The 20,071-nt window shown below is 32.9% G+C and overlaps 1 protein-coding gene across 1 annotated transcript in view; it reads right to left on the bottom strand.

The window, feature by feature from the left end:
- Positions 1–20,071, bottom strand: part of BRDT (bromodomain testis associated) — a 51,246-nt gene that overhangs the window by 21,167 nt on the left and 10,008 nt on the right. The window contains exons 4-13 of the mRNA XM_055340641.1: positions 17,031–17,203; positions 16,139–16,492; positions 12,688–12,816; positions 11,815–12,003; positions 11,046–11,215; positions 10,678–10,967; positions 10,479–10,592; positions 10,216–10,359; positions 3,059–3,117; positions 505–676 (exon numbers count right to left, since the gene is read on the bottom strand). Of these exons, the coding sequence (XP_055196616.1) occupies positions 505–676; positions 3,059–3,117; positions 10,216–10,359; positions 10,479–10,592; positions 10,678–10,967; positions 11,046–11,215; positions 11,815–12,003; positions 12,688–12,816; positions 16,139–16,492; positions 17,031–17,203 (1,794 nt within the window). The remainder of the gene's footprint in view (positions 1–504; positions 677–3,058; positions 3,118–10,215; positions 10,360–10,478; positions 10,593–10,677; positions 10,968–11,045; positions 11,216–11,814; positions 12,004–12,687; positions 12,817–16,138; positions 16,493–17,030; positions 17,204–20,071) is intronic.

The following is a 20,071-nucleotide window of genomic DNA, read 5'->3' as shown; positions in this document are numbered from 1 at the left end:
CAGGATATTTAGTCAAATGAATCTAACAATATAAAAATTTAGCCAGATTTCGAAGATGTTTTGGCAAATGGGAACCACTGCTAGGCAAGTATTTCTAGCCCAGGTTTCCTTAGTTTTAAACGATTTCTCATGTATATAACTTAATTTCTCTATCTATATAACCTCTATCTTTTCCATATTCCATCCTACCTTTCCAATTCAAATAAGCATCATGGAAGTTAGAGCAAAATTCTAAATCTGCTCAGAACTCAGTAGTAGTATTAGTATTAGTAGTAGTAGTAGTAGTAGTAGAGTAGTAGACTGGCAGTGAAAGGTTTTAATATATGGCATATGCCAATGCCAATGTACATAATCTACTTGAAAGTAAGTTGCATGTGAACTGTACACATAATTTTCTTATTCAAATGTAATGAGTATCTTAAGTATAAAGCAGATAATCTCTAACAATGTGCTTCAGTGATTTTTTCTAACCTGAAGTTTATTATTTACTAATTAACTTTTTACCTGAGGGAGGTGGAATTTGTAAAGGTGAAATGTTTTTTACACCCTGTAAATGTTCTAATTCTTGATGATTCAATGCTGACTGATGGTAATTTGGTGGTGTTTCACACGAATATGAAGTCTGACAAACAAGGGTAGTTTTTGCAGAGGTTTTATCTTGCACAGAATGCTGTATCTGTTAAGACAAAGATAAATAAAATTGTCATTCAGAGTTTTAACCACACAAGTGATTTAACTAAAAAAATTTAAAACAGAAGAAGAAAAAACATAACAATACTCTTAAAAAAAATGGTATTACTTAAGTTACACAAACTTATAAGGTATAATTATCCCATTCTTACAGATGAGAAAATCAGGATGTGGAAAGATTAAATGGCTTGGCCATCCTATAATTTTAAGCAGAGTTAGTTGAAGCCGATAATCTTAATAATACATATAGCCTTAGGCATGTTATTAAATAGTGCTGCTTATTTTGAAATGCTTTCCTGTGAGCTATGGAAAATAAAAACTGAGCTTTTATACCCAATCTAGAGGCTAATCCACTTTTTTTTTTTTTACCTCCTATCCTTACTGAATTATAGGCATAATGGGAAGAGTAAAGTAAAAGTCACATGATAGTTAACCTGTAGACTATCAACAAATTCTGATTAATTTATTAAGTAAAAACTATTATAATAGCTAACACTTATTTAATGCCTATAATGTATGAGGTGCTAGGCTAAACCCTTCATATAGTTCAATTCTCACAATAATCTCTTGAGTTTGGTATAACTATCATCCCCATCTACAGTTTACAATGGGACTTAAATATAATAAAAGCAATTTACCTAGAATCTCACAACTACTCAGTTGCAAGCTAAGATACCAAAGCCTAGGTACCTTATCTACTAAGCTTTAAGTTGTACGTAGTACAGAGATGAGTAAGACAGTCTTTCTCCTCCATCTAACAAAGGAGTTAGGGTGAATGAAAAGACAAGGCAAGTGTATGAATACCTATGCTAGCTTGAATAAATCTAATGCCCTAGGAATGTTTATACCTACAATAATATAAGCCCAAGCTCAAAACCTAAAGTCAAATGCTGAGGTTTAAATCAGAAAAAAAAAAAAATCACTTTCTGAAACACAAAAATATATTCATTTATTCATATTCCTAAAAATATATTCCCTTTTTTATTATCAATGGGCATTCTGTTCCTCAGTGAGGGGCACTGAAAAAATTCTGGCCACAAGCAGATCATTAAGACAGCATTTTATAGGTATAAAATTTCAAAACTCATTGATATAATTTTGATTCCTCCAATACCTATGACAACAGATTATGTTTCTTGTTCCCACTCAAAAGCCTTCAAGAACTCGTTCTTGCCTACCAAATCAGTCAACACTTCACCTAGGCATTCAAAATCCTCCCTATTCTATCTCCCAAGCCAACTAATCCTTTACAAATACCCTCTGTTACCACATTTCCCTGAATACACCACCTGTGTTTTGCCTCTCTTCATGCTACACCTTTAAAAAAAATAAGTCCTTAATCTGTGTCAATGTAGTAACCATTCCTTCCTTTTCCCTTTAGTTAACCTGTTTTAAGCATTCTCTCCTTCAGGCAGTGTATATATTCCTTCTTCATTTTCTCAATAAATTATGAATATAAATTATAGCACTAACCATGCAACCTCTTTTTTTAATATTTTATTTATTTATTCATGAGAGAGGGAGAGAGAGGGAGAGAGAGAGAGAGAGAGAGAGAGGCAGAGACATAGGCAGAGGGAGAAGCAGGCTCAATGCAGGGAACCTAACGTGGGACTCTCTCCCAGGACTTCAGGATCACGCCCTGGGCCGAAGGCAGGCGCCAAACCACTTAGCCACCCAGGCGTCCCTCATACAACCTCTTAACCATGTGATTATATTTCTTCTTACAACTGAGAGCTCCCTCAAAACATGTATTTATGTTGAATGTTGAACATCCCTAATCTAGTTAGATGTTAAAAATGTATAATTTAATAAAGGTATATATACCTATAATTCTATATCTGATAAGGATTCAGAAAATTAAAATTTAATGAGACCAACCTGAATTTAAGTTCAGGTAGTAAGAGATAAAATTACTTCTATCCTTTCCAAAGCACATCAACTACTAATCATAGATGTCCTAAAATTAATAGCTGGTAATTATGAGCTTCATCTTAAACCCAACCATTTTCCTCCTACCTTTAGAAATTCCACCTTACTGTGCATACCCTACATCCTACTGTGTGCATATAGAAAAAGCAAGGCCTTCCCTCTGTATTTAGACCTCAAGACTAATTCCATACTCTTATAATTTGTTCTACTGTGTTTTATTTATAGAACAGTTATATCTTTTTAGAAAAAAATGTAGCCAAACAGTTCCTGTGTTCAATATTCTTGAGGAAGACATCTTTCAATATTTAGTTGACAAATGGAAAAAGAGTGACAGCTCTTCATTGTAAATAAAATCAAAACAAATTTTATATGATTTATTACACCAGTGACATAACATACATTTTAAAATTCTAAGATAAAAAATGAAGAATTAACTTACCTTTACTTGTTCTTTAGGAGAATCATTCTGTTTTACTCCAGTAAATTTAGGAAACATTTCTGCAAATGTATATAAAAAAAGATTTCACTATTTGGCAGCTTAAAAACTTACCATTTAAGTTATAAATGTTTTTCATATTAGAAATAAAATGGTCATTTCAAGAAAATACTTTTAATACCTTAGATCAAGAAATTATTATAGTTACCAAGTTTTGACCTTTCAATCAGTCAAAATTATAAAGCGATACTTGCTTTTTAATAGGGATATTTTCTTTTTCATATAATGGAATAAATATCCACTCACAAATTTCAATTTGGGTTATTTAAGCAAAAAGAATAGCATAGCAAAGAGTCTGAATAAGTAATAGTTTAAAAAGGAACAAGTTACAACACAGATAAGGTTTTAAACAAGTAGGATGAACTATAGTAAAATCTTTTATTAATTAGCCATAAATAAAGCCATAAGGGACTTAATTAAAATAATTAAGAATACTATAAAGAGAAGGGTATGTCACTTATCTGAGTCTTTTATGAAAAGTGAAGCTTCGATTTCATGGTAAAGTTTGCTCTGTTTACTAAACATTATAGGAAAGACTCCAAATAATCCTTTTACTTTCTAGCTATTTGGCAGCCTCAACTATGTAGCAAAAAATGGTTTTTACACTACCTTCTTTACCTTTAGAAATACCTTTATAGTGGACACTGGTGGTAGAATAGATATAAAAAGATCTGACATGGTGCTCATAGGTTCTTCTTAATCTTACAGTTGGTTCTGGTGCTGTTCTCCCCAATCATAAGCCTAGGTCAATGTGGTAAAGCACCAAATAGGCAGTTAATGCCTTGACCCATCTCTCCAGGTCAGCATTCATGAGCCACCGGAGCTCATTTGCTTCAGGCTCCAGGGCACCAAAGCTGGTTTAACATAAAATCTTATTCAAACTTTAAACATTCTAATTTTAATAATTACCTTCTGCCTCCTGAAATGCCATCAGTTTCCACTGGATGTGTTACTGTTCTTTCCTCTCCTAAAATGTTTGATGCTGGACATTGTTAAAACTGCTAAATGCTACTCAATGAAGTGCTTTAATTTAAAGAATTCAAATATTTGAAATGACACAAACCATCTTAATGTCACTCCACTAAGTATTATTTAAGTGTTAGGGTTAGATGGAAGGGAAGGGAAAAATACAGACAGCAAAGATTGAGGCTATAGATCCAGGTAGCTCTCAAATTTAGGGAATACATTATGGTTTTGGCTTTGAACAAAAAAACAGACTTAATTAATATGATCATATACTATATGCACATCTACACATCCATCTTAACTATTCAAATATGCAGCTAAACTACATTATTCTATGATTTACATAAACTCTAAGTACAATAAAATGACATACCTCATTAGTGTTCTACTAAGAAATTGAAGGGCATTATTTTTCTGATACATAAAAATAAAACTCAGAATTTTAAAAATTACCATCTCCAAATCTGAAGATAGTAGCAAAAGGAATCAAAGGATTTTTAATTGAAAAAAAGCAGATTGGTAACTAGACTTATTGTAGTCACTATTTTGCAGTGTATACAAATACTGAATACTGTATTATATACCTGAAACTAATAGGATATTGTGTGCCAATTATATTTCAATTTAAAAAAATGTCAAAACCACCCAATACAGTATGTTTCATAAAAGTCTTACAGACTATGGAGAGATGAATAATGACAGACTAAAACTCAGCCTTTTGGCTTATTCTACTCTTACATAGTTGACTTTCCAGAAACATAGTAAAGTTTAAGCTGTTTATTTCTATTTATTTATGAGTTCCTGGACTTTGCAATTAAAAGGCCAACATACACATTTTTACCATTAAGCTTAAGATCTCATTTTAATTAGTGAAGACGCCCTAGGTTTTACAATCATTAATGAAATTGAGCATTATGGTGTCAACTGATTCTCTAGGGAACTGTGATAATATGCATACCTACCTTAAGAGGATCAAATCAGGTATATGTGTTATGCAAATATGCAAATGAATATTATGCGTGTTATGTAGTAATATGTTCTATTTTCAAATCTTTCCCAGAACTTCAATATAAAACTTTGTTTGGGAAGTCTTCATTTTAAACTAACGCAAAAAAAATTCAATCATAGAATAAAAAAGAGTGCTGCAATCAAATATTAAACCAATCCAAGAGTTGGTTTAATACCATAACCTATGAAAGCACTGAGTTGAATGCTGTAGAGACAGCAAATATTATCAGCAAGATAGTATGGCCTAAAAAACATAATAAGCTAAATATAAATATAATACTGTAGTGCAAAACCAGAACTTTATGCCATATAAGCAGGAAAAAAATACTTTTAAGTTAGAAAAATAAAGCACACTGCGTTACATAGTACAGAATTTAGAAAGGTAATAGGAATTCAGTACTAGGGTTTGCTACCTTATTTTGTAAGAAAGAACGAACGTCCAGAGATGTTAAATGATTTGCCCAAACTTACGACAAAAGATGCATTCTATTGATTAAAAGAAAAAAGAAATCAAGCATTTTGCTTTTGAACTAAAAAATTTGCTTGCTTGGCAATTGTTATTGAAGCATTTGGTGTTTTTTTTAAGATAAGAGAAATACCCAATTATTTTTTTAAAAGATTTTATTTATTTGAGGAGAGAGAGAATGAGTGCAAACACATACGTGAGGGTGGGGCAGAGGGAGAAGCAAGGTTCATTACTAAATAAACTGCTGTTCCTTTTACTAAATTATTAAAACTAGAGCTGAAAAGTGGAAACAAAAGGAAAAAACCCAAGGCCAATGGTTCTCATGTGTGGCAGCACATTAAAGTCACCTGAGATACTTCTAACATCATATATACCTGGCCCCATTCTCCATTCAATTCAGGTTTGGATACTATTTTTAAGTTTTACAGGTGATTCTAATGTACTGAGATAATACTATTCTACACAGCCTGCTTATTCAGGCAGGAAGGCCCATATAGGACAAAAAATTTTAAATTCACAAGACAAAATTCATCACTAATTTCTAAGACTCAAGGCTCACATATGGACCTCAATATATACAAGTATATATCAAGCTTGGGTCCTTGAATTTATCTCTATGGTGCTTTTGCTTTGAAAACACTTTAACTGATGAGGACGTCATAAAGCCTTAAAAATTTATATAATAAACTCTGATCATTTCTCCCAAATGGAAAAGATTACTCCACACTGTCATTTTATTACGTCCTACATTCACTAAACCAACCTTCTCCTAAAGGGGTAAAACAAAATCTAGACTTGAACCAAGTCCTTTTTGTCCTTTTCCCCTTGTGTGGAAAAAATCATATCCTTGTCATTTCTATAGAAAACCTAGGTTGTAAAAAAAAAAAAAAAAAAAAGAAAACCTAGGTTGTAGAACTAAAAAGAAAAGTGTTTTGTTTTGTTCATATTTGTAATTCATTCATGATTAAGGAAGTTTTTTTTAAAAAGAACCTGTTAAAGAACTTTATAAATTTCATTCTCTGAATATTACACTGATGCCAATAAAAGCAAGAAGTCTAATAAATGAAGCAACAAATTAACCACTGGGTTCCTTTGTGTGTTAAATATTAAACAATTAAAATTATAAACATTCCTGGAAAATATTCTACTCTACACTAATCAAGTATTTGAGCTTACATTTAGACAGTTCCAAAGTTGTTTCCTATAAGATTTCTATCAAAAGCATTACTACCAATGAGCTACTCCCATTTGATTATTTCTCAGTAATATTATCCACAGGACTGAATCTATTAATTATTATATTCCTCCCCTGTTATATCACTCAGGATAGCCAAAATTGTTGAACATTAGAAAACTCTCACCAGGTTATATGTATATACAAGCAGACCCCAGCAAGGGTATAAGCATCTGAAATTCACTTTATTGTCAAACCTGACAGTTGATGACATTTTGATGGTTATGAAAAAATAATTTAGGAAGGTTTTATATTTATTCCAATGTTCAATAAATGTTCTTGACTAATCTGCACATGACAATTTGCATATGCTGTCAATCAAGAAAATAAACAATAAAACCAAATTACAACAAATCTGCACTCAAGTACTGTTTCTACCCCACAGATATCTCGTTTATATTTTTCAAAGATTTGGGCTTTCATTCCAACTATATTTTGGAACTGACTTAATATCTTGTTTGAAGTGTTAAAGAATTTTTAAATCAAACTTGCCTTGGAAATCACAGCTCTGCCATTTAATCCTATTTAGCAAAGCAGAATTGAGTGTATTTTTCAAAAGTGCATAAAATAAGTTTGAGAATACATAGAAGATAATCATTTAAATAATGTGGAATAAACAACTGCAACACAGTTTACAACACTTAAATGTTTTTCACAGATGTTACCTTTCAAAAATTTCACACACCCATTTCGCACATCTGAAAAGAATGCTACTGCAGTAAAGACAGACCAACTCATAATACAGGATAACTAAAGAACCATATGAGTCAATAATATTGGAGAATTAAGAAAAGTTAATGTAGAACTCCATCCCTGATAACCAAAATTACAAAAGATTATGACTTGGTTAAGAAGACTGTACAGGCTGCTATAAAAATTCCAGAAGGCAGGTATAAAAAATAGATTAAGAAAAAATGGCTTATGACAATATCCTTCTATCAAAAAAGAATTTCTCACCAAAGCTTCCAGAAAACTTTCCTCTATTAAAATTTTGAAGAAATGAACTTCTATTCATATCTCCTATCTTGAATAACTGAAAGTCTTATTAACCAGAGTTATGGTAATAAAGATATTCCAAATGTTAAGTTTTAGTTCTGGGCGAATCATAATAAATTTTAAAGCTACAATCTTATGTATATTTTCAGTTAATTTTTACTTATATAACAGATAAAGCGTTTGCTAATATTCCTGATTTTCACAAATTGTATTTTCTCAGTAAGTAGTTCCATTTCCCTCCACCCTGAGACTTAGACTTGGGATTTGTCATCTGCTCCTTGAGAATGTCATGTACACAATTAGGAATGGTAGATGCTTTACTTATTTTTACTTTAAGTATTGCTATTGATACAATTTGACTTAATTATTTTTCATCATTTATAATCCTTTTATTTATAGTTTTTGTTGTTCAAGAAAGTAAAAAATGTTCTTAGATTACACACTAAAAATTAAGAACCTCACAGCATTTTAATGCATGCAATTGAAGTTAATATTTAGGACAGAGGTCCTAAGTTCACTAATTTATTTTTGTGAAACAATAAAACAAACAAAAACTCAAACAGAACTTAATGCTCATTGGAGGTAGGCATTGTGTTTGTAATTTATAACAGTGTTTTCTCAATGAAGTACACAGTTTCAATGTCCATAAAACAAAAACTTCAAAGGAAAATGCAAATTCATACTATCATGTTAGAAGACAGACTGACCTTAGTGTCACAAACCTACACACTATCCATAATGTCAGCTGAAATATAAAAATGTGCTACTTTGATTTTAACAATGTTTTCAAAAACAGTCCATTATTGAAAAAGATGACATTAAACAAGAATGCCAGTCATAAAATAAAAATTCAACACAAATGTGATAAAAAATTATAATTTTTTCTGCTAGAAAATTAGGAAAACATATATTACACCATTTTAAGAACATAGTGGATAATAAACATCTTCTCTTCAAGCAATGTAATTGAAAGAATCTATCAGAAACTAATTCCAATTAAAATTAAGGTATTTTTGAACACCTTTATTGAAGTACTCTGTATATAGTACTTTTCCACTTTCCCACTAATGCTCAAGGCATTTATTAATCAGTAGTCAGTACATAATTGGATAGCTCAGTTTTACCCTACAAATAAAAGACAAAGTGCTCTAACTTATTAGGCCACAAATGCTTTATTAGATGAAATTACAAATGCTAATAACAATTAAAATACTAAATGCAACTTAGAGTTTTCCAGCATTGTTTTATGCTTTAAAGTCAGATATATGGAAATAATGTATAATCAGAGCCCTAAATTAATTAAAAAATTTTCTATGATAAATTCCAACAAAAGTAATTTTTTTATTCTAACAAAAACGTCTACCACTATATACTTCAGAAATGTAAAAACAAAATGCAGCAATCAGTACCACGTAAATGCAAACTAAACAGAACCAAAAGTGAAACATAGTGTACTTGCAAGCCAGCAGATCCTTACTACACATTGAAATGAGAGATATTCTTACAAATGGTAAGAATCCCTGATATGACAATATTCTGTGTAGGATTTTTTTTTTTTTAAAGAGAACTGAATTTCAGGACAAACGAGAAACATCTCATTTAAAATAAAGCAAAAATTTGGAGACAAAAGTGCCCTGTATTCTGAATGTGCCTTTTAGTGGACAATAATGGAATGCCACTGCCAAGTTGGTATCCCTGGGACAGTGATTACTTCTCAACTACATAACCATCAATGAAAGAGCACGAAGAAAACATGAATGAATTAAGCTTGATACAGCTGATGATAAACTACTAAAGTAATATGGTACCTTACTTTAGCATAATTGAAAATCTCTATTTGAAGTGCATTTTTCTATAAATGGAAGATAATATTCTATAGTGAAGAAAACACAAAAGTGACTAAGATTCTGCTTTAAACATTTTCTGGGATGACTGGTGTCTTAATTCAAAGTGATTATTCAATTTAGAATATATTGTCACAACAGGATATACTTTGCAACATTAGAGTGGTCTAATATATCATGGGGAGTAAAGTAAAAGATGTCCTCAAATAATTATTTTATAAAAAGAAGTGAAGATTGGAATTTTATTATTTGTTATTTTCTCACATGAAGATCTGGCATTATGTATTAAGAAAGTATCTCCCACCTTTAGTAAACTTCTTTTCAATATTACAAACCTAGAGGTTTGTAATACATATATTACATATGAGGTTCATATACATATATTATGAAGTTTCATTTTACACAGTATCTTTTTTAAAGAAAATAGTGAGATTGTCAACATGTAATGAAATAAGTGTGGCATCCAAACCATAGGTTCTGGGTAAGTGACAAACATTTCTTAAAAGTTTAAGTCTCAATAATACAAAAAAAAAAAAAAAAAAAAACTGTTCCCACAAACAGAGGCACACGTAAGGGGCCAGCTAACCTGATTCGGAATCACTGCTGTCTGAGGAGCTCGAGTCACTGCTACTACCCTCGGTCTCCAATGAGCTGTTTGTGCTGCTGCTGCTGCTGCTTTCACTGAGTCGAGAACCACTTCCAACAGCCTTGGATGACTGAGTTTCCTCCACTACAAAACATGGAAACACATTACGATGCCAGTATAATTAAATAATCACAAAAACATTTTTTTAAAAACTGCCATCCTAAAAAACAAAAACAAAAAACACATAAAAAACTGCCACCTACATTTTGTTTGACATTTTCTAGAATTCAACTGATTATTGACATCCAGTAACCGCTTTTCCAACTCCTGTTTTTTCTGTGAATGAAATTCCTCCTTGGACTTTGTTATTTTCTTACCTATGTGATTTAAGAGTAAAAAAGAGTATTACCAAAAAGTAACACAAGTACAGACTGATTTCTACTGATACACAGTAATACATACCATGAGGCTTTAGGGGTCTTTTTCTTAGACATGCAGCAACGTACTTTTCCAGTTCTCTCAGTGTTGATGCTTTCAGTGTTTCAAAGTCTATCTCTATCTCATCAGGGTTGGAATTTCTCAGTGAAGGCTCTCTTGATTGTATTATATGAACAACTCGCCCAAGTTTATCTCCAGGAAGTTTGTTTATATCCAAGCTCAACTGCCTTTTCTCATCATAGTTCATAGGCTTAGCATTATCCTCATCTTCAGGTTTCGAAGTAAACACCTGTTGTTTCCTCTTCTTTGGCTGACTAAACAAAAATTAAATTTAGTCAAATTTATTTCAGATAATATTATTATATGAATAAGGCATTATAAAGGATACTTACTTGTTTTTGGACTTTTCCTTTAATTTCATTTGCTTAAACTTTTTTCTTGGATTTTCACCTCTGTTATTAATCTTTTCTTTCTTCTTTTCCCTTTTAGACTTACTCTTTTTCTTTAGCTTATGGAAAGGTACTTGAGAGAGAACCTGTAGCTGTTGATGAACAGCTTTCAGCTGATAAAGAAAAAAAATTCTTTAAACATTCATAGCTCTAGATAATTAAAGACATTAGAAAAAAAATGAAGGCACTCAAAAGTTAAACGTATCCTGAAATTCATTTTATATTACATTTCTGTCAGGGTCTTCTTTCATTCCACAAATTCATTATTTTGAAGGCATACATGAAATCAAAATACTATCATGTGCTCAACCCATAAATTTAGATATTCAACTAAAAACAGACCATGAAAATTAACATTTCCAGATAATGTTAATTATTTTTTTCAGGCTTGAGCTCAGAGTAAGTTAACATTTTCTCACAAAAGGTAGCAATGTTAAAAATCTCATCCATAAAATATCCTGGATTATGTCGTATAAATCATTTCAATGGAATGAACTCATGATGGTGAGGAATATAAATAACAGAATTTAAAGATACATAGATATTTGGGTAGGGAAAGAATATTAAGCATTACAAATGTGCCAAGAAGTAAATGCCATAGATGCTAAGTGATCTTAATGTAACGACTTTTAATCTACAAAAAGGATTTTATAATAGATTTGCTGCAACAGCTCATAAAAATACAAAAAAATTTATCAATACAATTAAATACCTGCTCCTGAAGCTTTGTAAGACGTTGAACTCGTTCATCTTCAGAATCACCAGAAGAGTTATCTTCAGAGGAAGCTTCACTACTGCTTTCTCTACCAGGGATTTTTGTGTTATCTGTTTTGATGTAGCAGACGGGCATACCCTCGAGAGGTTCATCTGGGATCTTTGCAAAATGCATTTCAAAAACATCCTATAATGGAAATTTAGATTATAAAGATTTTATGTATTTTCAAATACATACAGCAATAACACCCTTTAACGAAAGTGTCATATTTTGATAATAATTCTACTTTCCCTTGTGGTAATCACTACATAATATATACATCAAATCACCATATTACATACCTTAAACTTATACAATTTTATATGTCAATTTTATCTCTATAAAACGGGGTGAGGATGGGGGGTATTTACCAAGGAAGAAACATAAGACTCATGCTTCCTTGCCTGCCAACCATAGCAATTTTTCTCCTCTCTTCTATGTAAGACAGACCTTTCAAGTTGTAGAGAGGACCTTTCAAGGATTTCCTGCCCATGACTAGTGCATCATTCCACTACCTCCCACTGTGTCAGCCTCAAAAATCTAGAGCTTTACCGTAAGAGGGACATGGACTCTAGTCAATCCTATCTATATTAACCCCCTCTTCACTAATATTTCCCTAATATCCTCTATGTGTAAGGCAGAATCCTTAAAAGATTTGCAACTAATGTGTGCTATACCTCAAAAAACAACCCCCACATTTTAATACTCTAATTAATAAATTACACTTCATACTTGGAAAGTGGGGCATTCTTTATCTTTTGAGTTATGGCTCTAAAATCTCCATACCATGTTCAGAGGAAACTCACTTTCAGAGCACAGCTATCAACATACCTGGAGCATTCTTGCCATTGTCACTACTTCATGATCTGGAGGATTGTATTTGTAACAATTCATGAACATTAACCTAACATCTGCAGCGAATTCATATGCATCTTTGTATTCTTGGTTGTCCATTTTTCCCTAAATTAAGGAAAAATTATAGGATTCACAAATAGTATAGTTCAATAATCATTTGAAAACTTCCATTATTTATTTATATTATGAAATAGTTAAAATATACAGAAGAATACAGGTAATACCAAAAACAGATACCCACCCTCCAAATTTGACAAATGTTAAAATTCTGCTTGTTTCATATTTTTTGACTTTGAAAATATCCAGTGAAATTTGACAAGTAGAGATAAGGAAGGAGGATATTCTGAATTTAAAAAAAAAAAAAAAGAAGAGGAACAAAATCACAAAAGCAGGAAAACAGTGCATTTCCAGATCATCTCAGACAAGTTTGATCTTAGGAAAGCCATGAAAAGATACATTCCTTAAACCAACCTTGAACATTTAAATGAAAGGTTTTTATTAAAATTCTCCTCTAAGTGAAGACATTTGAAATTGAACAGAATTAGTAAAAGGAAGGAAATAATAAGGATCAGAGCTGAAATAAAGAGACTCAAAAAAACCCCAAAACAACAGAAAAGACCAATGAAACCAAGAGCCAGTCCTTTGAAAAAATAAAACAAACTTGATAAATGTTTAGCCAGATTCATCAAAAAAAGAGAGGACTTAAAATTAGAAGTGAAAGAGAGGTAATAACATATTCACAGAAATACAAAGACATTTGCAAAAACTAATAATAATAATGACAGCAAATTAAGATAACCTAGAAGAAATGGACAAATTCCCAGAAGCACACAATCTTCAAGGACTAAATCATGATGAAACAGAAAATCTGAACAGACAAATTACTAGTAATGGAATTGAATCAGTAATCAAAAAACTCCCAAGAAACAGAAGTTGAGGACCACATGGCTTCACAAGCGAATTCTATCAAACATTTAAAGAGTTAATATCTAACTTCCTCAAACTATTCTAAAAAATAGAAAAGGATGAAAAACTTTCAAATTCCTTTGATGAGGCCAGCATCACCCTGATACCAAAACCAGACAAAAACACTACCCCCCCAAAAAAAAATCACAAGTCAATCAGTATCTCTGATGAACACAGATGCAAAAATCCTCAACAAAATATCAGCAAAATTCATTCACCATAACCAAGTGGGATTTATGCCAGGGATGCAAGGATGATTCAGTATCTGTAAAAATCAACCAATGGGACACAACACATGGAACAAAATGAAAGATAAAAGCCATACAGTCATCTCAATAAATGCAGAAAAAATCTGGCAAAGTTCAAATCTCTTCATGATAAAACTCTCAAGAGTGTGGGTTTATTTTATTTTTTTTAAACTTTTATTTATTTATGATAGTCACAGAGAGAGAGAGAGAGAGAGAGAGAGAGAGAGAGAGAGAGAGAGGCAGAGACACAGGCAGAGGGAGAAGCAGGCTCCATGCACCAGGAGCCCGACGTGGACCTCGATCCCGGGTCTCCAGGATCGCACCCTGGGCCAAAGGCAGGCGCCAAACCGCTGCACCACCCAGGGATCCCAAGAGTGTGGGTTTAAAGGGAACATACTGCAACAAAATAAAGGCTATATATAAAAACCCACAGTTAACATCATAGTTGATGTTAGTAAAAACTGAAAGCTTTTCTTCTATACTAAGAACAACAATGTCCATTCTCACTTTTATTCAACATAGTGCTAAAACTTCTAGCTGCAGCAATCAGACAAGAAAAAGAAGTAAAAGGCACTGAAAGCGGTAGGGAAAAAGTCAAACTGTCACTATTTGTAGATGACATGATAATGTATATAGAAAACCTTAAAACTCCACAAAAGAACCATTAGAATAAATGGTTCTAAATAAAGACTGAAGACAGTCTCTTCAAATGGTGCTGCAAAAACTAGCATACATGCAAAAGAATGAAAACTGAACCACCTTCTTATACTATACACAAATTCAAAACAGATTAAAGACCTAAATGAAATCATTAAAACCACAGAACTAGAAGAAAACATACACAGTAATCTCTTGAACATGAGCCTTAGCAACATTTTTCTATCTCTAGGGAAACAAAAGCAACAATAAAGTACATCAGACAAAAAAGTTTTTGCACAGTGAAGAATATCATAAGACAAAAAGGCAACCAACTGAATAGAAGAGATGTGCAAATTAAGTATCTTATATGGGTTACTATCCAAGATCTATAAATAATTCATATGAGAAAACAAAAATACTAACTCAAAAAGATATATGCACCCCTGTTTATTGCAGTATTATATACAACAGCCAAGATATGGAAGCAACCTCAGTGTCTATCAACAAATGAATGGATAAAGATGTCTCTCTCTCTCTCTCTCTCTCCACACACATACACACAGAGTAGAATATTACTCAGCTATAAGAGGATGAGATCTTGTCATCTGCAACAATGTGGACTGGTCTAGAGTATTATGCTAAGGGAAATAGGACAGAGAAAGACAATAGCACATCATTTCACTTGTATGTGGAATCTTAAAAAAACAAACACTCATACACACAGAAATAGTCTCATAAGTACTAAGAACAAACTGATGATTGCAAGGGGGAAGTGGGAGATGAGTGAAATAAATGACAGGGATTAAGAGGTACAAACTGCTACTTAAGAAATAAGCCACAGGGATGAAAAGTATAGAATAGGGAATAAACTCAATAATATCATATTAACATTATATATTGTGACAGATCTATACTTTCATGGTGAGCACTGCATAAAGTACAGAACTGTCAAATCATTGTATTGTACATCTCAATCATATAACATTGTATATCAACTATATGTTGATTAATTCTTGATCTTAGGGTCACAAATCTGAGGCCCACGTTGGGGGTCAGTTTACTTAAAAAAAAGTAAAAAAGAAAAGAAATTAAAAAGATAATAATTAATTCAAAAAACCTGATGAAGCCAGCAAACAACCAAAAATAATAAAAAGGTAGAGAGGCCTGGAAACTACATAAATGCCTTATCCCCTCCAAAAAAACAAAACAAAACAAAACAAAAAAACCAAACACTGTATCAGAATCATGCAATTATTAAAAATATAATCTTGAATATGTAAGGAGAAAATGTTCATAATATACTAAGTGAAAATTCAGGGTACAGAGTTATATTAACAATACTGTAAAAAAAAAACAATACTGTAACTCAAACATTGTGGCAAAGAACCATGGGTAAGTTTGAATAGAAGAAAAAGAAAGAGATTTAAAAATTTTCCTATGATTCATTCCAGGTGATATGACTTACTAACAATTTTAATTTTCTTATCTTTTTCTGAATTAATACAATTTTTTACAATGATAAGGTAACTTTTATAATCAAGAAAAGAAGTTCCTCCTATTAAGACAAGATTTACCTTAATAGTTCCAAGATCCATTGGATTTTTCACAATGTCATAGTAATTATGGAGCCCCAAAGCATTAACATCAACAGGATTATAAAAGGGCCATGCATAGGACAAGTGTTTCTTTGCAAGCATTTCTTTAAGAATCTCACTACAATGCCTTAACTGTTCGGTCACTTTAACATTCTTTACAACTTTACATTGTTGCTGAGAATCTGGAAAAACAGTCTTCAGCACATTTTCTTTTAGAGGTGGTGTTTTCACTGATTTTTGTTCTGTAAGTGTTGGGGAAGATTCGCCACTTGCTTTAACTACTGCAGCTGTAGGAGTTGTGGTATCTGCTTTCCTCTTCACACCCCTTGTAACCTGAAATAATTCAACAACAAAAACTATAATTACGGGGATATTCAGAGCAAGTTTTCAACCTTGCCAGAACCAAGTCTTCCCCATATTAAATATTAGTAAAGGCTAATTTCTCTTTTGTAGGTAAAATAAAATAGTTTAAGTATTTTCTTCCTAATATCCAAAGAATTGTCTTGAATAAACCTTTGAGATAAATGAAAGATATAAGAAAAAATCACAGTTAAAAAAAAAACAAGTTTCTGAATACCTGAAATCAGCTAGAGTATACAATTTTAAATTATCAACCCAACAGAAGTTGTATAACACACATAAAATAGGTAGTTGGGCAATCAATATTAATACTAAAAATATAATAAACTAGTTCAAATTCTACCAAGAAATCTCTAAAATTTGGTTCACATCCTAGGTCTCTGTTACAAAATATACACAGACAAAAAGATTGACTGTGGTATACTGAAGACCAATTTTCATATCAACTTAAAAAAGGTTTAGTCACAACAACCCCTTACACTGAAATATTTTAAAGCTACAATGAACTTACTTGAGCCACTGTTTGTGAGGTAGAGTTGAGTGGAGTACCTTGTGCCATGTTTGAAGGAGACATAGATGTCTCAGGAAATACAGAGGGAATCACTTGCTGCTTAAATACTTTTTCCAGTGCTTTGGGGAATTGTTTTTCTTTAACAGAAGGAACCGTTACATTATGTTGAATGCCTATTAAAGTGTGAACCAGAGTCAATATGAGTAAAATGTAAACTACTTTTCCCTTAGTATTCTACTTTAATTCACTTAGTTCAGTTTTTTAGCAATATAAACACAATATTCCCATTCCCCTTTGAAACCCTCCCATACATACTTGTAACAGTTGTTAGACCAATTTTGATATAATATTAGAGACTTCAAACCTGCTATTAATGGTAGACTTATCAATTTTATTCAAAAAGGTGTCTGGCTTATTAAACTCCCACTAATAGAGCTCTGTGATTAGTTTCAGGTAGCTGTGAATACAAGCAAAAATTTCAGACATCCTGGAGACAAAGTAAATACTACTATGTGAGGTCTCCAGAATGCTCTGTATAAATATCCAAGAACTTTAAAATTGTGACAGAGATTGAGTGACACAAAACAGATAGGAATATAATTCTCTCATCTATATATCCTTCAGGTGATTCTGCCAAAAGAACAATTGTGTATGTTCTTCCACCCTGTATGTTCCCAGAGAAAACATGACTTAACGACATTTGGATCAACATCACTCTGGAATCTATTGTTTCAAAAGTCTATCCTTCTATCAAGGTAACTCTATTCTTTTAATTATTCAAGCCAAAAACCTTGGAGTCATCTTTGACTCCACCGTATTTCAAATCTAATATCCCAATCCATCAGCAAACCCATTTGGCTCTATCTTTTTATCCAGAATCTGGTTACTATTACAAGTGGTAATCACCCTGGTTCCAGGCATCATCAATTCTCTTATTGCAAGTAGAACCCTAGGAGGCCTTCCTTCTTCTGCTTTTACATCCTATAGTCTATTCCCAAAATAGCAAAGGGATATTTTTTAAAAGATTTTATTTACTTGAGAGAGAGAGCACGAGCTGGGGGGGGGGCCGGACAGAGGGAGAGGGACTTGCAGACTCCCTCAGGGAGCCCAATGCAGGGCTTGATCCAAGGACCTAGGGATCATGACCTGAGCCGAAGCAGAAGCTTAACTGACTAAGTCACCCAAGTGCCCCACAATCAAAGTGATATTTTATTTTATTTTTTTTTAAATTTTTTTGAATTTATTTATTTATGCTAGTCACACACACACACAGAGAGAGAGAGAGAGAGAGAGAGAGAGAGAGGCAGAGACACAGGCAGAGGGAGAAGCAGGCTCCATGCACTGGGAGCCCGATGTGGGATTCGATCCTGGGTCTCCAGGATCGCGCCCTGGGCCAAAGGCAGGCGCCACCCAGGGATCCCCAAAGTGATATTTTAAAATTCAAATAAGATCATAACCCTTCTGCTCAATGCCCAATGACTTCTAATCTTACTAAGTAAAAGCCAAAGTCCCTACGATGGCTTGTAAGAACCTTCATGATATCTCTACCTATGCATGCTCCCACCCCCACTCTTCCCACTCTCACTTCCTATCACTACCCCCTACACTTATTTCACTTCAGTCTACTGGCTTGCTGCCCTCAAATTTGGTAAGCATAGCAGACTGTTTTCTCTGCCTGGAAGATATCCTTATGGCTCATTCTAAATTCCCTTTATACCTCTACTGAAATATTACCTTCTCGAGCCATCCTATGTAAAACAACCCTCTCTTTTGACCCCCATTACTTTCTTGTTCTCTCATTCTTATTTTTTTCCTGCCATTAAAACATTCAACATACATCATATTGGTACTCCTGACTCTCCGAATTCTTAACAAAATAGATATGAATATATTTTAAGACAGAGTTTGTATTCCTCAATCTCTGAGTTCTCATTATCCACTAATTAAAATTTAAGAACCAAATAGATTGAGATAACCTCATATCTTTTGATAGCCCAACTGTGGCTCTTTGAACTCAAAAGCTAAACAGCAAAGCATAATGAGGAATCCTGACATTTACTTAATTTTACCAAGTTCCTTAACCAGAACAAAAAGCTCTGTGAGGGGGAGGGAGTTTGTTTTGATGTCTACAATATTTCTCATGCCTCATATGGTACTTGGAACATAAGAGGGCCCTGTGAACATCTACTGCATGCCAATTATGTATCAGGCTACCATTCTAGGTGCTAGGGCATAATAATTAACAAGATACATACAAAGTTTTTGTACTTGGTGAGGACATTGTCTAGTTTAATAGGGAGAAACACAATCAAATTGATTGCAAGTGATGTTAAGTGCTAGAATGGAAATAAATGGGGTGTTGAAAAAAATAAGGCAGAGAGCTACTATAAACAGCCAATGTAGACCTCTCTGAAGAGACACCAATTAAGATGTTACTGTAAAGATAAGAAGTAGCCAGCCAGAGAATGGGGTGGCAATAATAATGTATTTCAAGACAATCAGTAGGGAAAACTTCAGTGAGTGAGTAGTTCAAAAGGAGAATGGAGAATTAGGAAAATACCAGATCACAAAGGGCCACAGTAGGAAGTTAGATTTCATTTTAACATGGGAAGCTAAAGAGAAGCTTTAAGCAGGTTAATGATGTATTCTAGTTTATTTTTAAAATACTGCCTTACCTCTTGTGTAAACAACAGACCACAGAGAATAATCAGGATCACAGGGAGTAAGAAGATGGTAGCCTCAACTAGGATCATTGCAAAAACAATTTGAGGGTTGAATACAACTGACTTACTAATGAACAGAATGTGAGAAAGAATCAAAACAAGGAAGGAATCAAGGACAAATTCTACTATTATAGCTTAAATAACTGTGTATTAGTACCATTTTCAACTACACAGAATAATCTGAGGAACATCAGTGTTTAACAGTGAGCCAGTTAAATGTTAAGATGTGTATAAGACATCCAAGTGAAAATGTCCAGTGGCTTGAGGATAATAGTTGGTGCTCAGAGAAGACTATATTAGAGATGTAAATTTGGGGAT

The sequence above is a fragment of the Nyctereutes procyonoides genome, unplaced genomic scaffold (assembly GCF_905146905.1).
Source record: "Nyctereutes procyonoides isolate TBG_1078 unplaced genomic scaffold, NYPRO_anot_genome, whole genome shotgun sequence".
NCBI classification, from domain to species: domain Eukaryota; kingdom Metazoa; phylum Chordata; class Mammalia; order Carnivora; family Canidae; genus Nyctereutes; species Nyctereutes procyonoides.
Note: the sequence above shows the minus strand (reverse complement) of the source record. Positions and strands in the feature narration are given on the sequence as shown.